The sequence below is a fragment of the Dendropsophus ebraccatus genome, chromosome 14, assembly GCF_027789765.1.
Source record: "Dendropsophus ebraccatus isolate aDenEbr1 chromosome 14, aDenEbr1.pat, whole genome shotgun sequence".
NCBI lineage: Eukaryota > Metazoa > Chordata > Amphibia > Anura > Hylidae > Dendropsophus > Dendropsophus ebraccatus.
This window is the reverse complement of record NC_091467.1, coordinates 31970261-31993138: the sequence shown is the minus strand read 5'-3', so window position 1 is coordinate 31993138 and position 22878 is coordinate 31970261. Positions and strand designations below refer to the sequence as shown.

At 42.6% G+C, this 22878-nt stretch overlaps 1 protein-coding gene across 5 annotated transcripts in view; it reads left to right on the top strand.

Annotated features, from left to right (window-relative positions):
- The window catches only part of TANC2 (tetratricopeptide repeat, ankyrin repeat and coiled-coil containing 2), a 355778-nt gene that overhangs the window by 254369 nt on the left and 78531 nt on the right, over nucleotides 1–22878 (top strand). For all 5 annotated transcript variants that reach the window (XM_069953551.1, XM_069953549.1, XM_069953550.1 and 2 more), the window contains one exon: nucleotides 2275–2457. In XM_069953551.1, the coding sequence (XP_069809652.1) occupies nucleotides 2275–2457 (183 nt within the window). The remainder of the gene's footprint in view (nucleotides 1–2274; nucleotides 2458–22878) is intronic.

Below are 22878 nucleotides of genomic sequence, written 5' to 3'. Positions count from 1 at the left end.
TGGAGATACCTGTGCTGGCAGCCTCTGACATGATCCTTTTTTAAGGGGTTTTCTCAACTGTCAACTAACATACTTGTAGGGCTCATCAAGATATGCTTAGCAAACTTACCCCCTTCTCCTGATACACTGCTCTTTCCCTTTAATTATTTCCAGATCATTGTCTAGGTTACCGACCACCACTTTGCTCTAAAAGCAGTGGTCTGGCTGGTGTTTATATATAGATATAGATATGACATGTTGAGTCCTACAAGTATAACTATATTGGCTGAAATAAAACAACTTCTATATGTATAATGTATTTAAGGTCTATTTGAATACGATCCACCTCATCCCCGTACCGTAGCCACACAATAGTCTCCTCTGATCTCAGTAATTGTCAGGTCTGAAGACAACATTCTCACACGTCCCTGTCTTTATGAAATCAAACTTGGATGTGTGCAATTCCTCACTGATAGAACTGTCATTTTACGGCATTGATTTTGCCTTTCCTTTAATACAAGGCTTGTGAATACAATAGTAAAATTGGTAGTAAAGATGGTGTTATAATGGCAGGAGAAGATTAACCAGGCACTTGGCTGAGTTCCCAGACTGCTGCTATAGCAATGGCTTGTCTTATCTTCCACAGAAGAAAGATAAGACTTCTTATTTGTGTACAGTCCTCTGTAGTCTATCCATATGTGTAGCTATTTGCTATCAATAAACCGAAGCCCGGGCTGTATACTTATAAATAATCCCACAATTCTGCCCCGATACGCTGGGCGCGATGCTTTTGTGGTAAATGTAAATATATACTGTGTGTGTTTAGTGCAAACAGGATTGTTGCTAATTTAGCAGGTGGTCCCATAAAAATCTGTATAACATCTTTTCTTACTGTTCCTGGAACAGATGGTGGTTTATCTGTCTAATAAAAGAAACTATGAATCATTTTTTTGGTACATTGTCTATAGTTTTTGTGCTTTTGAGAAGGTTTTTGGGTTGGTTTATTTTTGAGTTACTAGGGCACATGGATTATACTTGGTAACTTTTGAGAAGGGACATAAGATTCCAGATATAAGGTGCAGAAGCCCCCCAAATCTGTGACATTTGACTTCTGTTGACCCAAGCCCTGTATACACACTCCAGGCCAGCCCCATCCTATTAAAGCAGACCTGTCAGCAGGAAAGAGGGGTGTAAATAAGCCAGTGGCTGGGTGGGGTTAGGCATCATGATTCTGGCCATACCTCTTTTCTTCTCCAAAGTCTTTTCCATCAGTGAGCTGTAGGGCCCCTTTTGTTGTTGTGCACATTCTGCTTAAAGGGAATGTGTTATCAGAAAATTACTTATTGTTTAAATAATGTTTGTATGTTTAATGTATTTTTAAATAATTTTTGGCAACATTTTTTTCTCATTTTCCAGTTTTCTATCTATATTATAAAATCATAAAATCTTACCGTTTTCATTCTCACCACTGGGGCTAAATCTAAGCTGAGACTTCCTTTGCTGCCTGTGGTGATACAAGGAGGCTGTAAAGTGATCTGTACAGCATTGCAGTGACATGTGACACCAGTGGATAGAAGAGACAATAGCAGCTCCCTGTGGAATGATCTGTCAAAATGTACACTTAGTTATGTTTCACATTAATCTCAAGGGGAGAGACTTTGCCTATTGTCGTCTATATCCATGAGGCTGGCTGTAAAGCGTGTCACTAAATGCTGTTTAAAATAGGTCAGACAAAATGGAAGTCTTCCTAACAATGTACAAAAATAGAAACAGATTAGAATAAATGAACAGTTTTTAGTTTTTAGTATCTGACTAATCAGTTAAAAAAACATTTAGAGGATACATTTTTTTAAGTTCCCAGGGGGTGTTCAAGGAGCCCAGGCAATCCCAGCCCATGTCCTCTTTATCTCCGCCTCTTGGCCTGCTTGCATCTGCCTTACCCTGTTTGACTGACAGCCCCAAGTTAAAAAGAGGACATAGGTTAGACGTACCTGGGCTTTTACCATGCTTGGGAATGCCCCCTGGGCAATTGGGCCTCGATTGCTTGCTAACAAAAATGGAGAGGACTAGTGAAATAAAATGTATGCCCATAATCATAATGACTAGCCCTATCAAGCCACTGGCTTATTTGCACCTCTGTTTCCCTGCTCTGGTTATATTCAGACTATTGTAGCAATCTGTGGAGGTCCCAGGAGTGAGGTCCGCACCGATCAGCCCACAACTGTGTATGTTATAATGCATGTTAGTGAGTACTATTCTTAGAAACTAATAATTATTACCGCTTGTATCTAATAGGTGGCTCCTCTTCTGAAAACGACTGTGCGTTTGAGCCGGATTACTCCATTACCCCTCTCCCTGTGAACGAGGGCATGCAACATATACGTATGATGGAGGGCATGTCCCGCTCACTTCCCTCCTCGCCACTGCTTACCCACCAAGCCATCAGTGTGCGACTGCAGCCTGTCAAGAAACTAACTGGTAAGGACATTTCCTTGTAACACATATTTCTAAGAAGAGCTCCAGATGACAAAGTACTTGACCTTTATTAATAATAATAGACATAAACCTGGTGCTGATGTAGAGCCATGGGCTCAGATTGGGCCGCCTTCTAGCAGTCTGACAAGGGTATGTACACACGGTGGCAGACCTTGACTGAAATGTCCGTTCCATGCATCCAAATGGGGTTATGCAGCACATGCATAGATGTACAGCAAACCCCATGGAGATGAATCTCTGCTTAAGGTATTTCAAATGTAAATTCATCCTTAGTGCTCAGTCTTGAGAGGCTATGGACACCTTTCAAATAAAGTTCTTTTCTTCTAAGCTGTTTTAGATCAGATTTGAACTAAAGACCAGTTCAGGGGAAGAAAGATAAGGGCTGGGGACTTGGGTACTGGGGAGTCAACATGATGCAACAATCAGGCAGTTTCTATGACTGACTTCACTGAGAACAGGAGGAAGCAGAAGAGAAGATAAGCAATGTTTTAGAAAAGGCATATGGAGAAAATGTTTTTTGTAGCAGTACAGAGCAAGAATTTAAAAAAAATGTAGCCTTTAAACACAGAATGAATTGCCTTGAGCTTTTCTTGTTTTCCCCTTTTGTTCTGTTAGGGTCCTTCTACATACAGCAAACAAGTTGCGATCAGCGAGATCAACGCTTGTTTGCAGAGAATTCATAAGACTCAATGTAATGTATTCATAATGAACCGCATATCCCCTGTTTATACACAGAAAGATATGCGTCTGATAATGACAATTTATATGGCCTATGGCTGCACAATAGATTCACTCAGCTAACGAATCAGAGTTTGCTCTTCACTGGTTCTTTTACACCGGACGATAAGGAGGCAGATTAAGGTGCATGGGAACATGAATTACTGATAATCAGCCCCAGAAATTGACCCATAAGCTCTGTCCACACTACTGCCAACGGCTCTGTTCAGGGTGTTGTCAAGTTTCATAAGAAGAAAAAGCACAACACGATGTGTTGTTCCTCCCGTTAAGACTGACACCATGCCAGACCCTGACAACTTGTAAATAATTGGGGTCCGCTGGACCCACTTGATGTTTATCATGCCATGGGTCTGGTACTGCTGTGCTGTCTCTGCTTCCATTGTAAAGGAATTCTTGACAGAAGAGTAAACATAGACTTACTGGGTTATTCCTATCTGCCGAATATTCATTTCGGCACTGCTGCGTCCCCGCTCACTTCCTGATTCACACTTTGCTGTGTCTCCCATGTCACTTTTCTGTGTCAGACATGTCCAAGTATGACATGGGACAATCCAAGCCCTGGAGATGTATGTGACTTCAGTAGGATACTGTGGAGGGAAGTAAAACTATACTTACCGCTGGTACTGGTGTCTCAGCATGGCCACTGCAATACCTATGCAATCACATTATGATCAGTTGGACCCACCCTTTGGGTCTTCCTCCCCAATCCTGAGAATAAGAGTGGCCACCGCACTGATTCATGGTTGTAGTCATAGCTTTGCTGGTCGAGTAGCGATGTCGAAGTAGAGAGACTGTTAAGGGGCTGCAGCAATGAATCAGTACTCATTCTCAGGGCCATGGGTTTTCCAAAGGTTGGACCCTACAATATCTTACCCTTATACCAGATGGGATAACCACTTGTTCTGTGGCTAACACATTGCACATAAAGACTCCTGTAGTCTCCTTTGTACTTGTAGGATGTTTGTGGTTTGTCTAGTTTTTACAAGTGATCCTGACCCAAACTCTAAGATGCGTGTGTTTTTTGTGCATCTCAGCTCCTTTGTATACACGTATTATGCACATATATTTTTGTATTAAATTATTAAGAGGTACTGAGCAGCCTGAGAGACCATTGTGATCATATTAAGGCTCACTGACAATGCCTCCTCTCCGAGTGCATGAATAATAGATGAGCCGCTCATACAGGTCATTATTATGTAACATCCCGCGAGACGTCAGGATTAACCCCGTCAGGGAAGCACATGGACACAGCACACTTCCTCATGCGCTTACCAGTGTATTCCAGTTGCATTAACCAAAATGTTTCCTTCATATTATTTACCTAGTAATTTCCTGGGAGACGATCAAGGAAATTCTCGACCTCCCCCCCCCCCCTCAAGTTTTTTTAATACCCGTATTCTTAGTGCATGAGCATATTAAATGGTTCAGATCTCCTTTTCTCCCAGAAACTATGCCCGTTTTGTTCATAATCTGTGTCTAATTTTACAGCTCAGCTCCCTTCACTTTAGAGAGTAGGGGTAAGGAACCTTCAACCTCCAGCTGTTGCAACGGGAATTGTAGTTTTGCAACAGCTGGAGAACGGAAGGCTGCCCATCCCTGTTCTAGATTGTACAGGACTGCCCATTGATAAGAACAGATCCTGTCTTCTAATCTCCTTAAAGTGATACTGTCAGCCCCCTTGCTCAATGTGCAGTTCCCTGAACCATCCTCAAGCTTAGATGCCACACATTCGAAATGTAGAAACAAAAAAAATAACCGTGCCAGCTAATCATGTGAACAGTGTCCTATATGTGTAGATAGTTGCTCAGATAAGGAGCACTGGTAGACTCCTCAATCCTGATGAAGCCAATCACAATATGTAAGCAGTACACAGTCCAAAAATTCTTGCTTGATTCAAACATTCTGTGCAAACAACAATATTGTTGTACAAACATCAATAAAATCATACCGACGCATTTTGGGGTCTAGCCCCTTAATAGACCCGAAACACATTGGGGGTTTTAAAAGCTCTTTGAATAAATCAAGATTTTTTTTTATGGATCTTGGAGCTGTGGACTGTTTACATATTGTGCCATTTGATATATACCTGTAAAAAAAAAACTTGTCTGTGTCTGCTCTTAAATGGCTTCAGGTCATTGGTGGACAGTGTCACCTAGGTGACACTGTCAACCAATGAAATGAAGCAGTTTTCGAACAGAAAGAAGAATGCAGACAAGACTTTTGCAGGTATATATTGAATGTGCAGCATCTAAACTTGGGGATGGTGTGAAGAACGGCATATGGAGTAAGGGCGTACCAATATTTCTTTAAACCGATCTGAAGGGGTTTCTTTCTGTGGACAATCCTACTTGTTAGGTCAGATGACGCCCAGTTTGTCAAAAAGTGTTCCTCTTCTGTCACCCTGGGTGATCTTCTGGAATGTGTTGGAAGGCTACGCAGCAAGTGTTCTAGTTTCCTGCAGTGCTACCACCAGTGGAAATAAAGTATTACATAGACAACCCATGGATGTGAATGGGCACTGTGTAATGCAGGACAAGACAGGTCCTCTAGGATAAGATAGACTTTTATAACCAGTCTCCACTGACTATTAGAAGAAACTGCTGAACAGGATACCTTCTGTTTATCCAGAATTTAATAGTGCAGGGTATCAAAATGGGTTTTCAAACTTGGACAACCCAGTGAAGAAGCCTCCACTTTACTTTGACCCCCCTGTGGAGAAGACTTTATCCAGTTGTAGCTATACATGCCTATTATTATTAATGTTATTATTTGAAACACAAGGACTCTAAAAGGGAACCTGTTACCAAGACAATGCTATCTAATCTATCGGCATCATGTTATAGAGCAGAAAGAAATGAGCGGATTGATATATATCTTTGTAGGAAAACACTTTAGTATAACATGTAACTCCTTGCTCGTTCTGGGTTAAGGAGTCAAGTGGGTGGTGTCACTCAATGACAGGATCGTTCTCAGGACTCCTTGGCATAGAAAGATCGGAGATTTGAATCAAGAGATTACAAGTTCTGCTGAATCTTTTCCCATAAAGATGTATATCAATCCGCACAGCTCCACCTGCTCTACAACTTGGCGCCCATAGATTAGATAGCATTTTCTTGGTGACAGGTTCCCTTTAAATAAGTAGGATTGGTTTATCATGTGGGTCATCAAAAGATAAAATGGCTTCTTCCTGTTCTTTACCTGTGAACCAGACTCCTCAGCGGCTCTGTGCAGGATCATTGGCTAGGTGGTGCTGTTTGACACCTAATACGACAAGTTAATACAAGTCTGTGAATCCTTCACAACCAGATGGCTTTAACCCTGACTGGTTTTTAGTGTTTATAAAGCGGCTGCAGTACGATTGCCGATGCTGTCACTTTAAGAGGCTTAAAGACTCGCTTATTGAGTTAACTGGTTTGATTGTCTAATGAGGCTCTGCAGGTCTGACTCACACAGCGAGCCCAGCGTTATACATCTCCCACAGGGGCCACTACGCCATAAATTTTGCTTTAGGGATCGATGCGGACTCTGCAACCTGCATCTTTTGCAGCAAGGCACTGTGTTATGTAAGTGCCGTGTTCTTCTTTTAGACGCTGTTAAATTCTTAATATGATACAGACGCCTGTGTAGTACAGGGGCATGTAGATCAGCAGCATTGACTGCGTAGACAGGCTGCATAGCGCAGTCACCTTTATTCGGTACTACACAACGTCTGACGTCGATGTAGTTATAACAGATACAGAAAACAATGAGGCTATGGCCGTGTTTGTATCTGCTTTGCAAATTCTTTGATTTCTGATGGGAATAACAGTGCAGAATGCGGAGCCATACTTCCTGTCAGTATGACAGACAGCACAGCAGAACCCAACAGACCCCGTTACAAGCTGCTGGGGTCTGTCAGACATCATTGTTGGGTGGTCTATCCCACAGTCTGTCATTTCTTAATATCTGATTATTATTATCATTGTGCTTAGTTTAGAGATGAGCAAACCGGGTTCGGGTCCATCCGAACCCGAACTTTCGGCAGTTGATTAGTGGGGGCTGCTGAAGTTGGATAAAGCTTTAAGGTTGTCTGGAAAACATGGATACAGCCAATGACTATATCCATGTTTTCCACATAGCCTTAGAGCTTTATCCAAGTTCAGCAGCCACCGCTAATCAAATTCTGAAAGTTCGGGTTCGGATGGACTCGAACCCGTACCCGGTTTGCTCATCTCTAGCTTAGTTATACAGTATGTAGCAGTGTCAGAGATAGAGAACCACAGCTACTAGAATAGTAGGCTGCAGTGCTTCCTTATACCAGCTGACTTGCTGTGGACAGGAGAACATACTAGCTAGCTAGCTGTAGCTATACCAAGAACGTAGTTAACCTGTATTTACGATGCAGATAATGTCTTTCAGGAGGGTCCAACCTCCCTTCCTTAAAGTGTCAACTTTATGACTTTCAAAATCAACACTAGATGTGATATAAAGCAAGTTTGCAATATACATTCATTATTTTTTTTTGTTATCTTGCTGTAAAACAAAGCTGAACTTACCAGAAATCCAGGTCCAGTCTCCTGAAGGCAGATTTTCAGATTTTTCTGCTGGTTAAAAAAAACAGACTAAACCCAGGAATTCCACCCAGTACAGAGAGTCACGGCTCAATGTGTCCATCAATCACATGACTGCCTTCTCTGTGAGCGCTCAGATGGCCTGGGATACACAGGACTTACTCTTTTCTGACTTTTTTTTTTTTTTTTTTTAATCTTAAAAAAATAGGAAACAGTCAGAAAACAGGAAGTGCCGTGTTCTCCATGATAACTAAAAAAAAAAAAAAAGAATGTAAATTGGAAACTTGCTTTGTATCACATCTACTGCTGATTTCGATTTTGAAGGTTATAACGACAGGGTCACTTTAAGGAGAGTTTAGAGGGATATTATCCTAGTTGGGAAAGTTTTAATGTTGTCTGTATTCATTCCTGGCAGCCATACATCAGCAAATCTGCACTGTGTGAACAAGACCTAAATGTTTTATGTACTGAACTTTATGTTCTATGTTTTCATGTCTGATTTAATTAAATAGCAGGAAGTGGTGGTCTCCATAGGGAGCAGTGGTGGTGATAGAATATCTGTATAACTGGTGTCCATGACCCCGGAAGTCTGAGTTTCTGCTATACTGGGTGGTTTCTGAGGCTGGGAATTACTGTACATTGCCATCTCACAGCGTTGCCTTACTCACACCTATAGTTAATAAAATATGTCCTGTTTCTTCATAATTTCTGAGCTAACATAATATAGTCTACTTGTTCCATTCCAGTGTATGTTTTATGCCCCCCATTTACAATATTCATGGGAAAGAGCTCCCGCTGTATACCTCTTTCAAAGGCCTACAGTGGATTTTACATGCAGGTCTCTGTCACCCATAGACTTCCATACAAACTGTATATCATGCATTTGTGTATGGAAAGCATCATATGGAAATTCTTCCATCCTATGCTATAACTTATTCCCGCCCAGCAAAGTCCAAAAGGACATTTCTTTGACCCTATGAAGTTGAATAAGCTTTATATATCTGCATAGGATGTTCATTGGGAGGCTTACATAACACACACCTTCCATCCTCTCTCCAGTGTCATATAATAACAGCCAAGTAATCACTTATATACTGTAGGAAATGTACTTATAATGCATGCATGTATGCGTACAGTGGTTTCCATACATTCATGATACGCTCCATTACTGGCTGTCATTCACCGCCGTCAATCATTGCCGAGTGAAGAGATGAAGAGATTCTTCCTACTCTCCGTGGATGAATACCTCCCACTATGATCAATATCTCATCTCTGACATATATGTGTATATATAGAGATCAGTGCTAGGTTTGCACATCATCCCCACAGTCTAATCGATGGTAATACGATCTGTAAGGTATCGCCATCTCTAGCATACTAAGACCCCATTCTGCTAAATGGAAAAATAATACAATTGACAAAATCTTGCAGCAATTACCGAATATTGATGACCATGCTTATAATGTGATATTATTACCTTACTTGCTGCTGTGGTAGTCTGTGCCAGTGCCTAGCATATAAAGCCGCACTACATTGTCGGCACATGGCCCTTACGACAAGGTAAGATGAATGCGTTGTTCTTTTAAGCCAAGTTTAACCTGCCATTTCCTGCCTGACTTATTGAATATTCTGTCCGTGCCCTTTGCCGTGTAGCAGGCTTTGCACACAGCGCAGGTTTGTGGAGATGTGTGAGGAATTATCAAGACCTGCCGTGTAACAGAGCGTCAGAGTCAGGAGCGGTGACGTGCTGACTTGTAGCTCCGTGGCTAGCTGCGGGTCCCAGTGACGTGCATGGGGGGGATGTTCTGGCTTCCTTAGTCCCAGACATACAGATATGCAGTGCAAGCACACAGCAGCCCTTATACCGTTCTTCCATAGCAGGGATCATACACAAACCAGACATGTCTCTGATGATCAGAATTATGGGAAATGATTGCTACTGTGTCTGCTCGGCACAACACCATCTCATCTTGTTTTAAGCCCTCCAGGCTGTAAGTCGGAGACATGCAAATCAGTTATGAGACATGTGAGGAGCGCAGCGTGAACTGGGGATAGACTGTTTTCCTTATTTGTTAGGTTTTATTCTGGAATGGGAGATTGGGAATAAAGAGCCGTCATGTTACAGTTTGTCTATTTTGACATTCATGCTGATGTGAGAGCCTGGCTGAGATGTGCCCTGGAATCATTACTTGTTTCCGTATGACAAGACATGTATGACTTCACCAGGTCTTTCCAGCCACATACTGCGGTAGAATTCAGTGTTGGTGTAAAATTTGGTTTGATATGTGGAGTATTGGTTCTGCCCCCTGTGATCCGAAGCAAATTATGAGCTCATTGTCATGTGTCAAAGTATATTGTTGCCACCTGGAAAAATACAGTTAGTTGGTTGTCCTGGGGTCCACTGTTACTAATACAGGTCAGTTCCTTGTTCATTGGGGTCACGTGAAAACAAAATGACCATCATCTTATCCATTGTTTGTTCGGAAAATCTGATTCTTTTCACACTGGTCTGCGGCTGTGATCGCACACTTGCAGTTTTGGGCTGGGTTCACACTACGTATATTTCAGTCAGTATTGTGGTCCTCATATTGCAACCAAAACCAGGAGTGGATTAAAAACACAGAAAGGATCTGTTCACACAATGTTGAAATTGAGTGGATGTCCGCCATTTAATGGCAAATATTTGCTGTTATTTTAAAACAACGGCTGTTATATTGAAATAATGGCCGTTATTTACCGTTATATGACGGCCATCCACTCAATTTCACCATTGTATGAACAGATCCTTTCTGTGTTTTCAATCCACTCCTGGATTTGGTTGCAATATGAGGACCACAATACTGACTGAAATATATGTAGTGTGAACCCAGCCTTGTAGTGTTTCTTTGCTTACGTAATCTAGAGTCTAATTCACTATTATTTAGTCTATGCAGTCTATGTTGACTGTGTTGGCTTTGCTGAGTGATCTGCATTACCAGGCTTTATTGCTGGTGTTTTTCTTATCATAAACAGTTTGACTTAAGCCCATTTTACATGGGGCGACTGGAGGTGAAAACGAGCACTGTCAGCACGCGGCGACATGAGCGGGTGAGTTCAGTGGGGAGCCGGGGGGGGGGGGGGGATCCCTAGATCATCCGGGCACCTTATAAAGGATAGTGGCGGTCTGCTGCCACCGCTTCTATGCCACGGTGCAACGACAGCAGATCGCTGCTATCACAATTGTTTGTCTTTCAACATGTTAAAAGACAAACGACAGCAACGATCACCCAACATCGTTCATGTCGGCTGATCGTTGCCTTCTATTTCACTGGACGATTATCGGCCATAACAGCCAATAATCGTTCCGTGTAATAGGGCCTTAAGCCTGGTAATGGTGATCACATTGTAAATCCCAGTCAGTATAGACAAAGTTCTCTTAATTAATTAGGTTCTAATGTAAACAAAGAAACACAAGTGTGTGAACACAGTTTTATTTCATCCATGGGGGTTTTATTGAGGATTTTAAGCAGTGTTTTAAGGCAAGAATATCGCAGTCTTCAGTACTGTTTTTGTTGTTAAATTTCCCAGATCCTTAATGGATGCCAGGCAAATGGATCTCTCAGGATTGGCCACTATCCTTTTGAAAACTGATCCACCATCATGAAAATAATGAAAAAAAACCTTCACATGGCGTTGTTAAATTGTGTTCTGCTCATTCTTAGGAAAGTGACAAGGAAAATTATGGCAGGGACAGATTCACCAAAGTTCTTAATGCTGCAATGAGTCTACAATGTACATTACCGAGGAGACCTTCAAAGCAGATAGGAACAGGTTGTAGATGAATTCTGGTCATACACACCAAAATCTTTGGGACTAGTTGACCACTTCTTATGTATGTAGGCGCACCAACTCTCGCCCAATAGCAGGTGTCAGAATATATATATATATATATATATATATATATATATATATATATATATAATGGATGCTTGTGGAGTTTGTACAGACATACCTAATTGTGGTTAAAAAGAACAAAAGATAGAATCTGTTACCAAGAAAACGGGAAACCTGCAAACCTAGGCGTGCACGCGGGGGTAAACACATAGATGTCGTCATCGACTGTTACATGTGATATGAAGGTACATCCAGCCTGTGCTAATAATGCTTTAGTATAGCAAGTTTGACACTTTAAGTGATCCGTACTGTATGCTTCTGTACTCCTTTGTGGCTAATGATAATTCTCTTTCATCTCCAAATGATGGTCCCTGGCTGTAGTGGATCTTCTCACAGGAACTCTAGGAGAGAAGAGTTTGGGGAGAGAGGAGGGGGGAGAGAAGCAAAAATAGTACAGGAGTGGGTGGAGGGAGGAGAGCGTTTTATAAGCAAGAGGTGGGGTCCCTGCGACATTGATGAATGCAGAGTCACAGTACTTTTAAAGGTTGCCTTCCATCGGGGGTTTCATTACAGGTGTAGCTGAACTGCAACTCTCATCCTTTATGATCTGTAACTTTTTTCTGAATTGCCAATCTTTCTCAGGCAATACGTATACATTTATAGAGGGATTGTATATGTCTCTAGATATAAGTGTCAGCATATCAAAGTTGGGTATGTTGATGATTAAAAGTTCATGGAACTTGGACCTTGATCCAGTAGACCCGCAGCTCTGATCTCCGTCTTTCTGCCTCTGATTATTAGTATTGGAGTTGCTGCAATATATCTTATAGCACAGGATCCAGGGCAATATACGAATTATACAAATGTTTTTCCCATCTTTTCGGCTGGCGTTGAACTGTGCACCTCTAGTATAAGTGTATCTTCTACTGTTTGTCTTGCCTTTCCTGAAATGTTGCACGTGAGGGTAGGGTCCAGCGGTGCAGCTACTGCATGATGAAGAATGCATTCATATTACTGGCAAATTCCGGCAGTCTTCGTGGGTGTGGGTTGGCTCTATATGGTAGCATGTGCATAGGACCCACCCTTTACGGTAACCATCATCATTACTGTTCAATGCTTGGGAAGTCATAATGAACAAAAAACAGTTGCCATCAGGGAAGGGTCCCATGATGCAGACAAATCCATGTCCACCTATGGAGGTCAGTAAATGCAAGATTTTGGCAAATTTTTCCAGCCACTGTTGGCTTGGTTTTGTCTGCATGTGGTAGCAACAGCCTTGTACTCTTTCTTTATGGTAACTGGTTCTTGACAATTATTAAATCCCAAGCGTTGGACCGAAGTCAAACGTTTGCTTACTGGAGGTCCCTCTATTGGGATGTTTTTATCACCACTGTTAAATGCTTGAAAGGTCAGGACGGGCAAGATGGGCCCCACTGTGCATCCGCTAGATGAAGAGAAAACCAAACCCACATGTGGTGGCCAATAGCTTCATGATTTTTTTTATTAATACCATGACTCTACCAGCAAAATTGTGCATTTAGTGGCCATTGTTTTTTCCCCCGCACATGGTGCTGCACCATGGGACCCTTCCCATATGATGGTATTTGGTTTTTACTCATGTGTTCTTAAAGAGGATGTACACTCTTTTTAAAATTGCACATCAATCGAACGTTGTCGGCACAGGAAAGCCGGTGCTTCGGGCCTTTTTTTGAACTGTGGCCCAGTTCCCGCGTACGGCACCGTTCTATTCGTGGTTACTGGGCCGGGGGTGAAGCACTGGAGGAGGCTGGCCCACCCCCAGTGGTAGGAAACCCCTGCCCCTCCATGACGCGACTTCATTAGAATCAATGTAGCCGCGTCATGGAGGGGCAGGGGTTTCCTCCTACTGGGGGCGGGCCAGTCCGCCTCCAGTGCTTCACCCTGGGCTCGGTAACCATGAATAGAATAGCGCCGTATGCGGGAACTGGGCGGCGGTTCAGAAAAAGGATAGCGGCACTGGGCTCCCCATGCTGGCGCCATTCGATTTATGTGTAATTTTAAAGATAGTGTACCTGAAGGTACATCCTCTTTAAGCATTGGACACTATTCAGAGCCTTGATGATATATACATGAATAGGTTGAAATGAATATTCCTTTTTTCGTTTGTTGGTAACCCCAATCTGGTTTTCCTCCTCAAGTTTCCTTGTCTGCTCCTTCCATCACCCCTTCATCCCCCTGGTGGATTTTCCATTGTTTTCTTTGAGATTTTATCATTGATTACAAGGGACTACCGTTCCGTTAGGTGCCGCTAATTACACTAACTGCCGGGTAATTAGAAAGGAGCCGGTTGTAAATTTCTTTTGATGTAATTACCGGGATGTATACAGTGACTTTAGCTTCTTCGTGCTTAGGATTTCTTAATTAAGCCAGAGTCCCTATGGGAAGCTGAATTCCAGCGGTCACAGACAGAGCTCCGTCACATGCTTTGTTTCATTCTTCCGGCCTTTCAATAATTGATTGTCATAAATAAGACTGGGACATGCGTGACAACATCTACTACCCATTATTGACCATTTGTTTAGTTACAGGTTAGCAATGTTGGTTTCAACACCTGCCTTCTATGATTGGGGCAGGTATATATCCGCCATTTGGGGACACCCATAAGGCCCCCATACACTTTAGAATGATGGCCGCCCAGCAGCTTCAGCCAACTTTTATCACTTGCACAACCAGCTCAAGTGCCAATATTTCATAAGATGCATGACATCTTCACAGATGGGGCAGATGAATATATAAGGTCCCAGTCACTTTTGCCTATATGTGAGCAGCATACTTGAGCAACCCATCATAAAGTATGCTAACTTACTTCCAGCGCACTTGGCTGATGGCCTAATATTAATAGGGACTTCCCAACAAGCTCCTGATGGCAGATATCTTGGGAAAGAAGGAACGGCTATTCTGCCAAAGGTGGTAGTATGTAGGCCTAGTCTTTATTAAAGGAATAGTAGACGTAAGGGAAGTCAGCTTTAGGGGTGGTATTACATAGGATGATTTTTCAGCAATTAATGATAAACAATCTCAAACGATCGCTATGACAAATGTTGTAAAATCGTTCACCCTATTACACAGGACAATAATTGATTTTTCGAACGATAATCGTCCTGTGTGATATGGCCCTTAGAAAGAGCTGATATTATTGGCCATACATTTGCTGGGAACAAAGAACTGGAGATAAATAGTACCTGAAGATAATCTACCTCCAGTGCAAGTGAATGAGCTTTCCGCATGAGGTGTTAATCTACAGCTAATGAGTGACCTGTTACTTATTTGTCAAATACTCTATGAAGAAAATTCAAAGAGTAGCCACATTAATACTATAAAGGACCCCATAAACAGCTTGTTAACAGTCCATACATCTATGGAATACTGGTAATTGGTTCTGAAGCCCCCAAAGTGTCATCCCAAAATAAGAAAAAATTTTGGATTTTAAGAAAAATAAGCAGATAAACAATATGGATAAAGCAAGTCCTGCCAGAAGAAGCTACTGGAGACTAAACATTTTTCCAATTGTCTACATAGAAAGTCCCAAGGTCCCAGAAAAATCAAATTAAATTAAAATAAAATTAAGCCACCCTCACCTGACACCCACAGGAGCAGCTCATCCTGGTACTAGTGGTGCAGGACATGTAGTATCACATTGTACTGTAGGGAGAAGATACTAGGCAGCCAATCACTGCATACACTACAATAAAACTGGGGATTTAAAAGTAAAATGGCCACTTCTATTGATCAGATCATCTAGTTCTTCACATGCACTGCAGATCCTGACTGTCCTGTAGTATTGTATGCTGAGTCAGGTCTCAAGTGATGATGATCCAGAAAGGAATTTGAAAAACAAAATGACCTAAATATCCCAGCAAGTAATCAAGTAATGGGTGAAAGGCTATATCTGGAACATGGAACACATCTTGAAAGTCACCATATTGGATCAAAGGCAAAAAATTTTCCAATGGGAAGGTGGTCACATAGCATATCAAATTAGGCCAGAAACGTCTCAGAAATCGATTGCTTTAGTCAGATTTGCAATATCTCTAAAGATAACTACACATCCTAACCTGTTAGTGGTATTCAGGCCACTGAAATCTACACCTTCTGTATTTTCCTTGGAGTTGAATGCGGTCTGTTGTCTCCTTTTATCAGCAAAATCAGGCTAATGATATCTTCGTCTGAAAGTCCAAGAAAATGTCTGCCTTTATGATTATCTAGTGATATGCATCCAGGCCTGATACTGTCCGATATATTCACATACATAAGATGAATCATGGCAACAGCTCATCTCATAACCATCTGTAAGCTGATGGATTCAGTGTCACTTTAAGAGCACATCTTATCCATTGAGTTCACACATTTGTTTTCACAGTCACATTATATATTTACTTATTTTTGCTGTGACTTTCTAATTTTGGAAACTGAGGCAAATTGCAAGGTGTGAACACAACCTGACATTAGTGATAAGATCCACCTGCAGGTTGCTGGGATCGTTTTACCCTGATAGGATCCAGTAAACAAAGCTGGCACTGCGCTCATACTGCATCAATCTGTGAATGACTTCACTGAACAGCAGGGTCACAGCACGACATATAGAGGACCTCCACTTTATTAACGCTCATTTACTGGTTTACCATCGGTGGGCGAAAGCCTCCTTCACTCCTGAATAATTTACTAAGTGCAGTGTTACAGCAAAATGAGACATGGAAGGATTGTGACCTCCGAGGAATGAGGAGGGTAGCAGCATGCAGGCAATGTGTGCTCCGCCGTATTAATCAGCTTTCCCTCGGTTACTGTTGTATTACTTGCCTCCTGTCACCCCTCACCCACACCCTCTCCATAAACCACTGGCACTCTGTTATGTTGGCCTCTTTATAAAGCATTGCTCTCTATTTGTTGTGTGTCAATTGGGTTTTGCTCTCAATTAATTTAGTTGTTATTGAAATCAATATCGCGGTGCATCACTGTTGGCAACGTATACGGTGTACGGCATGTTTATTACATCATCACTTTTTTATTTTAAAAGATTATTAGGGTTAAAAGGGTCATTTAAGATTAGAAAAACATAGCCGCTTTCTTCCAGAAACTGCGCCTCTCATGTCCCCAGTTTGTTTGTGGAATTGCAGGTCAGTTCCATTAAAGGGGAACTATAAACAGGTTATACAAATCTAACCTGCTGATAGCGCCAGGGACACTGAGGAGGAAGGTATGTGTCTTACCTTCCTCCTCAGCGCCGGTCCCTTGCTGTTAGTTGGGGTAAACTCTGCTCCGGAGCACCATTGGGAGCACTGCCGTGTCATTCGTCTAACCTGCTGATACGGTAGTTCCCCTTTAAAGTGAATGGTGCTGAGTTAAATACCACACACCTGAGGACAGGTGCTGCGCTGTTTATGAAAGAAAGCAGCTATGTTTTACTAATCATGGATAACCCCCCTTAAAGCGAGTGTACCATCAGGTACATTCGCTTTAAGTATTACCCATGTATAGAACGCCGGTTCCGCTGTGCTTTTTTTGAACCGTGGCCCAGTTCCTGTGTACGGCGGTGTTCTATTCATAGGTACAAGGCAGGGGGTAAAGCACTGGAGGTGGGCCGGCCCACCCCCAGTGGGAGGAAACCCCTGCTCCTCTATGACAGACATTAGAATTAATGGCGGCGCATCATAGAGGGGTGGGGGTTTCCTTTAAGCATTACACAGCGCTCATTCGTTGAGCTGTCTGTGTGTTACAGGACGGGTCTTCCATAGGAAGTCTTTAAAACTGTGACCAAGTGAGAAAAAATGGGTTTCCTAATTTAGAAACCCTCTTAATAATATTGAACTGTAAAAGCCTCCCCATGTGCATTGGTAGATATATCAGTGTCTAATGTATATCCTCTGTTGTTTTCTCCATTACTGATCTAAAAAAGAACTTTACGGCTTGCTTTGGCGTTGCCATGGTCACATCAACGGAACGTCTCTGCACTTATGATTGTGTTTATATAAGTGAAGGTCACATGACAGGATGTCCATGACAAGTGATGGTGATCATAGCTATTGTGTTTGAGGCGGCCAATGGTGCTATAAACATTAACAGTTGTCTCCATGAAAGGATGCACCCAAATAATGGCCAAAATTTGGGAGAAACATTCAGATGATATTCAAGACAAGTCTATTGACAGTGTAAGCCTAATAATACCATGGCAGCCATAGAGCAAGCAGTAATATAATCTGTATTTATATTGCCATATGAGAACATGATAAAATGCATCTATTATCTATTCATTAGATAATTTTTTTTCTTAGAACGAAACACTTTTTAATGCTGCCTGAACCACAAGTCATCGGGCTGTACCCTGCTTCTTCCCGTCCCACCATCCTTCATTGATGGATCTCTTCAAATATCCAAATAGGGAGACATCTGTCAATCAAGGCTGGTGGGCTGGGGGGGAAGCCTCCAGGGACCCCTCCAATTTCACATACTCTATAGCAGACATTATGGGGTTAGTACACCTTTTTATAGGAACGTGGCCACCCATTCATGGTGAGTCACTTGCTTCTACAGTTATTAGATTGGATCCCAGTGGCTTGTTAGTGTCAGTTGTCAATGACAAGTCCCTTCCAATAAACGCATATTTTAGTCTCAAGCAAGTAGTGCAGGAATCAGGTAGTAAAATTGGGAGCTCATCTGATTCATGCAAAGGGATCCTTCCGGGGTCATTAATAAGTAAGCTTTTATAGGAGGGAGGTTTCTGCAGTCCTTTTACATGGAGTGATTTTTAACAATAAACTATTGCAAACAAGATTGTTTATCGTTAACCTGAAATCGTTCACCATATTACACAGAACGATGGTTGTTACGATTGTTACTACAGTCGTTATTGCGATTTACTATGATCGTTTACTCTTTCTGATACCAGCAAAACAATGAAAAATGTGCAATTACACTGAACAATTAGTGAACAAATGCGGAATTTGAGCGAACGAATGTGGAATTACAGCGAACGATTAGCAACAATTTTAGCTTCAGATCTAAATCAACAATGAACGACATAGGGCCCTATTACTTGGAAAAATAATTGGCCAAATCGGCCCTATCTGGCGTATTATGGCTCCGTGTAATAAACACAACTATCAGCCGATGATCGTTGATATAGGTTTGGATCTATAATTGTCGGGCACTGACCGTGCATCGCTACGTGTGATAGCGGTGCGCGGCTGGCGATTTGCAAAGTGTATACACTACCTATGCATGGTCTAAGGGTGGTATTACACGGGCCGAGCAGGGCCCGATAATACCTGTAAACGAGCGCCGATCTGCTAGATCGTCGCTCGTTTACTGGACCTATTACACAGCCCGATAATCGTTTAGCAAGAGCTGTAAGGACATCGTTACCGATGTCCTTGCAGCCCTTGCTAAACTGGCATACATTACCCATCCACGTTCCAGGACTGCTCCTGCCGTCCGCTTCTTCCTGGGTCCCGCGCGCGCTCTAGCTTCACATCGGCCTGTCAGCTGATAGGCCGTTCAGCCAATCACAGGCCGGGACCGCCGCGGCCTGTGATTGGCTGAGCGGCCTATCAGCTGACAGGCCGATGTGAAGTTAGAGCGCGCGCGGGACCCCGGGAGAAGCGGACGGCAGGAGCAGCCCTGGAACGTGGATAGGTATTGCATATCGTTAGTCGCCGCCCGTGCACCGCTATTACACGCACCCACGGCGCCCGACAAAAATAGGTTCTAACCAGTTTAAGCAAGGGCTGCAAGGACATCGGTAACTATGTCCGCTGAACGCCGATCTAGCAGATTGGTGCTTGTTTACAGTTATTATCGGGCCCCCATCGGGCCATGTAATAGTACCCCTATAAACTATTTTTCAATCGTTGCCTGCAATTACACAGAACGATTGTCGTTTAAATTTGAACGATATAACGATTTTTTGCACCATAATCCTCCCGTGTAATAGGGCCCTAACATACATTCATGTTTCCAAAGGTGGAGGACTGAGCTAATGATATCTGACACATCTACAAGATCTGCAAATAATTCTTCTTTTTGCTAGGGTTTATTTCCAGGGTTTTGGTGTGCGGCCACATCCATTGCAGGTTTCTCGTGCATTATGGTAGCTAGTAGTTATCAAACCTGATATGTGAAGCAGAATAATGTGCGTGCATGCTAGATCTCATGGATCCCTGCTCATCATTTAGTATGCCTGAACGTAGAGGAATTATCTTCCGGTTTTATAACCCTCTGTGCTTCTCTACTGCTGACTTCCCTTTCCATGGTGCTGATGTATAGGTGGTTTCTCAGCCATTGTATTTGGAACTGCATTAGTTACAATGGTGCTATATAGGTGCATGGTATAGACACTTCCCTCGCCCGCTTAGGGTTTATTTACACAGAAAGATTATCTGACAGATTATCTGCCAAAGATTTGAAGCCAAAGCCAGGAATGGATTTGAAAGGAGGAGAAATCTCTGGCTTTCCCTTATGACCTGATCACTGTTTACAGTCTGGCTTTGGCTTCAAAACTTTGGCAGATAATCTGTCAGATAATCTTTCTGTGTAAATGGACCCTTAGATATATGTATATATTTTATTGCCGTAAAGTAACAAGTTCTCATGCACCCCGACGTTAGGGTATCTTTGTGACACTGTGTGCACGGTCTTTCGATGCTGCTGTGCATACTGTATAATGTCTTCTATCTCAGTCACATAAAGGCTTTCTATGTATTCTGTATATGTACAGTAGTATTGCATTGTTCATACCACGCTGCTCGTGTAGCATCACATTGCAGAGCCTTCAGATGACATCACTCGGGTTATATATTATTAGGGCCCTCGATACTAAACCTGTGAGAGTCTCTCTTAGCATAATGGAGTATTTGTCTTCCTCCCCGGAAACTTGAGTATATGGATCTGTACGCTTGATCAAATACATCACTTGCCATGAGTGTATCCGTATACTGTGACAAGTGACAAGGGAAATGCAATGTGTAGAGCAATAATTTTATTTAATCCCCTCTCAAAGGGAAAAATATCATCCAAGGATTTGCCGCTTTAGCCTACTCCCGGTTAGGAAGAGGTTAAAATTCCTTCAGCTTGGCTGTGCCGGTGGCGTGGACAGGCTGCTTCTTCCTGTCAGTGGGCCACCTGTCGCAGAAACACCCCCCACCCCCCACTCCTCCTTCCGTGCTATCGCTCCCTTCTGATCGCAGCAGGGCCTTGCTAGCACGCACAGCCATGCCTGAATGTGCACTCTCTCTACCTGGAGACGCATCCCTTAGCTGCACCGTTCTGCCGTCAGTAATTTAACATTTCTCTCCGGCTTTTCCCTTTTTTTTTTCCTCCTCTTTTCTTTTTTATTTTATATATTCTAATTTGTTCCCAGAATCCATGTCACCGCTCCTTATATGGCGATGATTTTTTCCTCTTTGCGTTTCCATGACAACAAGAGCACTGCACCATTCATTAGCTCAGGACCGAACTGCATCCCTACGCCGCCTTTTGCATCTCTCTCTCTCTATCCCCGTGCTGTTCTGCACCATCCCACATCCCACTCCCCTCCTGTGTGCTGCCCTAGGAGGAGGGGAGTAAGGAGCACTGGGGGGGACACTAATACAAATTTTTGATGCCCTCCGCAGCCTCGTTGGAAGAAGAAATGCTAGCTGTGATATCACGGAGGAGAAGAGAACAGATAAAGAGGGGAGGGAGGTGTCTGTAGATTGCCTGCTCTGCCGGAGACTGTATTGACTCTTGGGAGGTCAGTAACGCTAGCCAAGACACAGCTGGACCTGTGACTACATAAACCTATATATACATACATATATATGCACTAAGGACAATTTATTGCCATCTGCACCGTAGCTTCCAAAGTGCGGCTGGAAGGATAGAGCCAAGTGATGCTATTCTGGAGCTTGGGACTCTCAGAGATTGCTGTAGCCACGGTCCATGTAAGTAATTTCCCTAGGACGGCAGGGGGTGGGTGACGCTACATGTGAAGGGGATCTGCCGAGATGATGGATGTCTTGACATTTCATGCATGAGTTACCTGCAAGTTGTGGTTTTGTGCTTCTTTACCGATAAGAAAGGGCTTATTCTCGAGCCGCGATTTCAATCTTCCCTTTTTACAATCTTATTGATTTCTTCTCTTTTGTGGCCGTGTGATGGAGATGGAGTGGACAGGCTTAATGCTAATGGAGGCCATCGGGAAACCGAGAGCTGCTGCTCAGTGACTCCATGATCAGGAGGACCACAATGCACTGGGGTGCGGCACGTAGGGTTGATGTGTGTAGCCAAGCCCCTGTAGACCTGTAGAAGAATGATATTGGTAACCTTGACCGTGATGTTGGTGTCATCTACCTAGATAGGCCTTGGCTGGTTTCCCTATGAATTTTCTCTTGTATTCGGTATTGCGGGGAATACAGACAGTCTGGTCATACTGCAGAATAGCCTGCGTTATAGCCAGGTTTTATAGAAAGAGCTGTTCTACAACAACATCCATTCACTCCTGCTTGATCAAAAGGCCCTGCAGCCATTTTGTTATAAGAATTAAAGGGATTTACTGGGCCATGGTGATCGAGGGGAAGGGATTCTTTGCTTATGGTTTATCTTTCCTATTTAGATTGTGTGGTGTTGTTCTTTTTTTCGTACCTGTGTTAGCTTCCCTGCCCCCTTTACTATAGGCATCAGTGCAGTGTTAATATATTTACAATGCATTTGGAGGCAGCCATTTTATTGACCTTTGACCTCTGTCCAGTTGAAAAAGGAGTGTCTGGTCTTCAGTCGCTATGTTAAAGACGCTGCAACTGGCAGAACAATGAAGGCATATAGAGTGTATATCATGTTTATGAGGAATATGGCTGTCACTGTATTGCTATTCACACAGCATATTCATTTACTGCTACTTATGGCTTTTACTCTTACCAATACGTGGTCCTTGCAAGCCAGGGTAGCCAACATAGCCTTATGTTCTAGCTTGTATTTGTGCCTCTATGTTGTATCATCCTGTATAAGAGCCTTGGATCAATATTGTTATAATGGTTTTATGCATGTGCTGTGTGTGTATGTATTTATGTATGTATCTATTATATCTACATTATATCTATCTGTATCATGTCTATCTATATACCTATCTATCTAATGTTTGTGTCCATATATATATATATATATATATATATATATATATATATATTTATTATGTCTCATATTCTCTTAAATCTATCTATGGCACACAGACCTT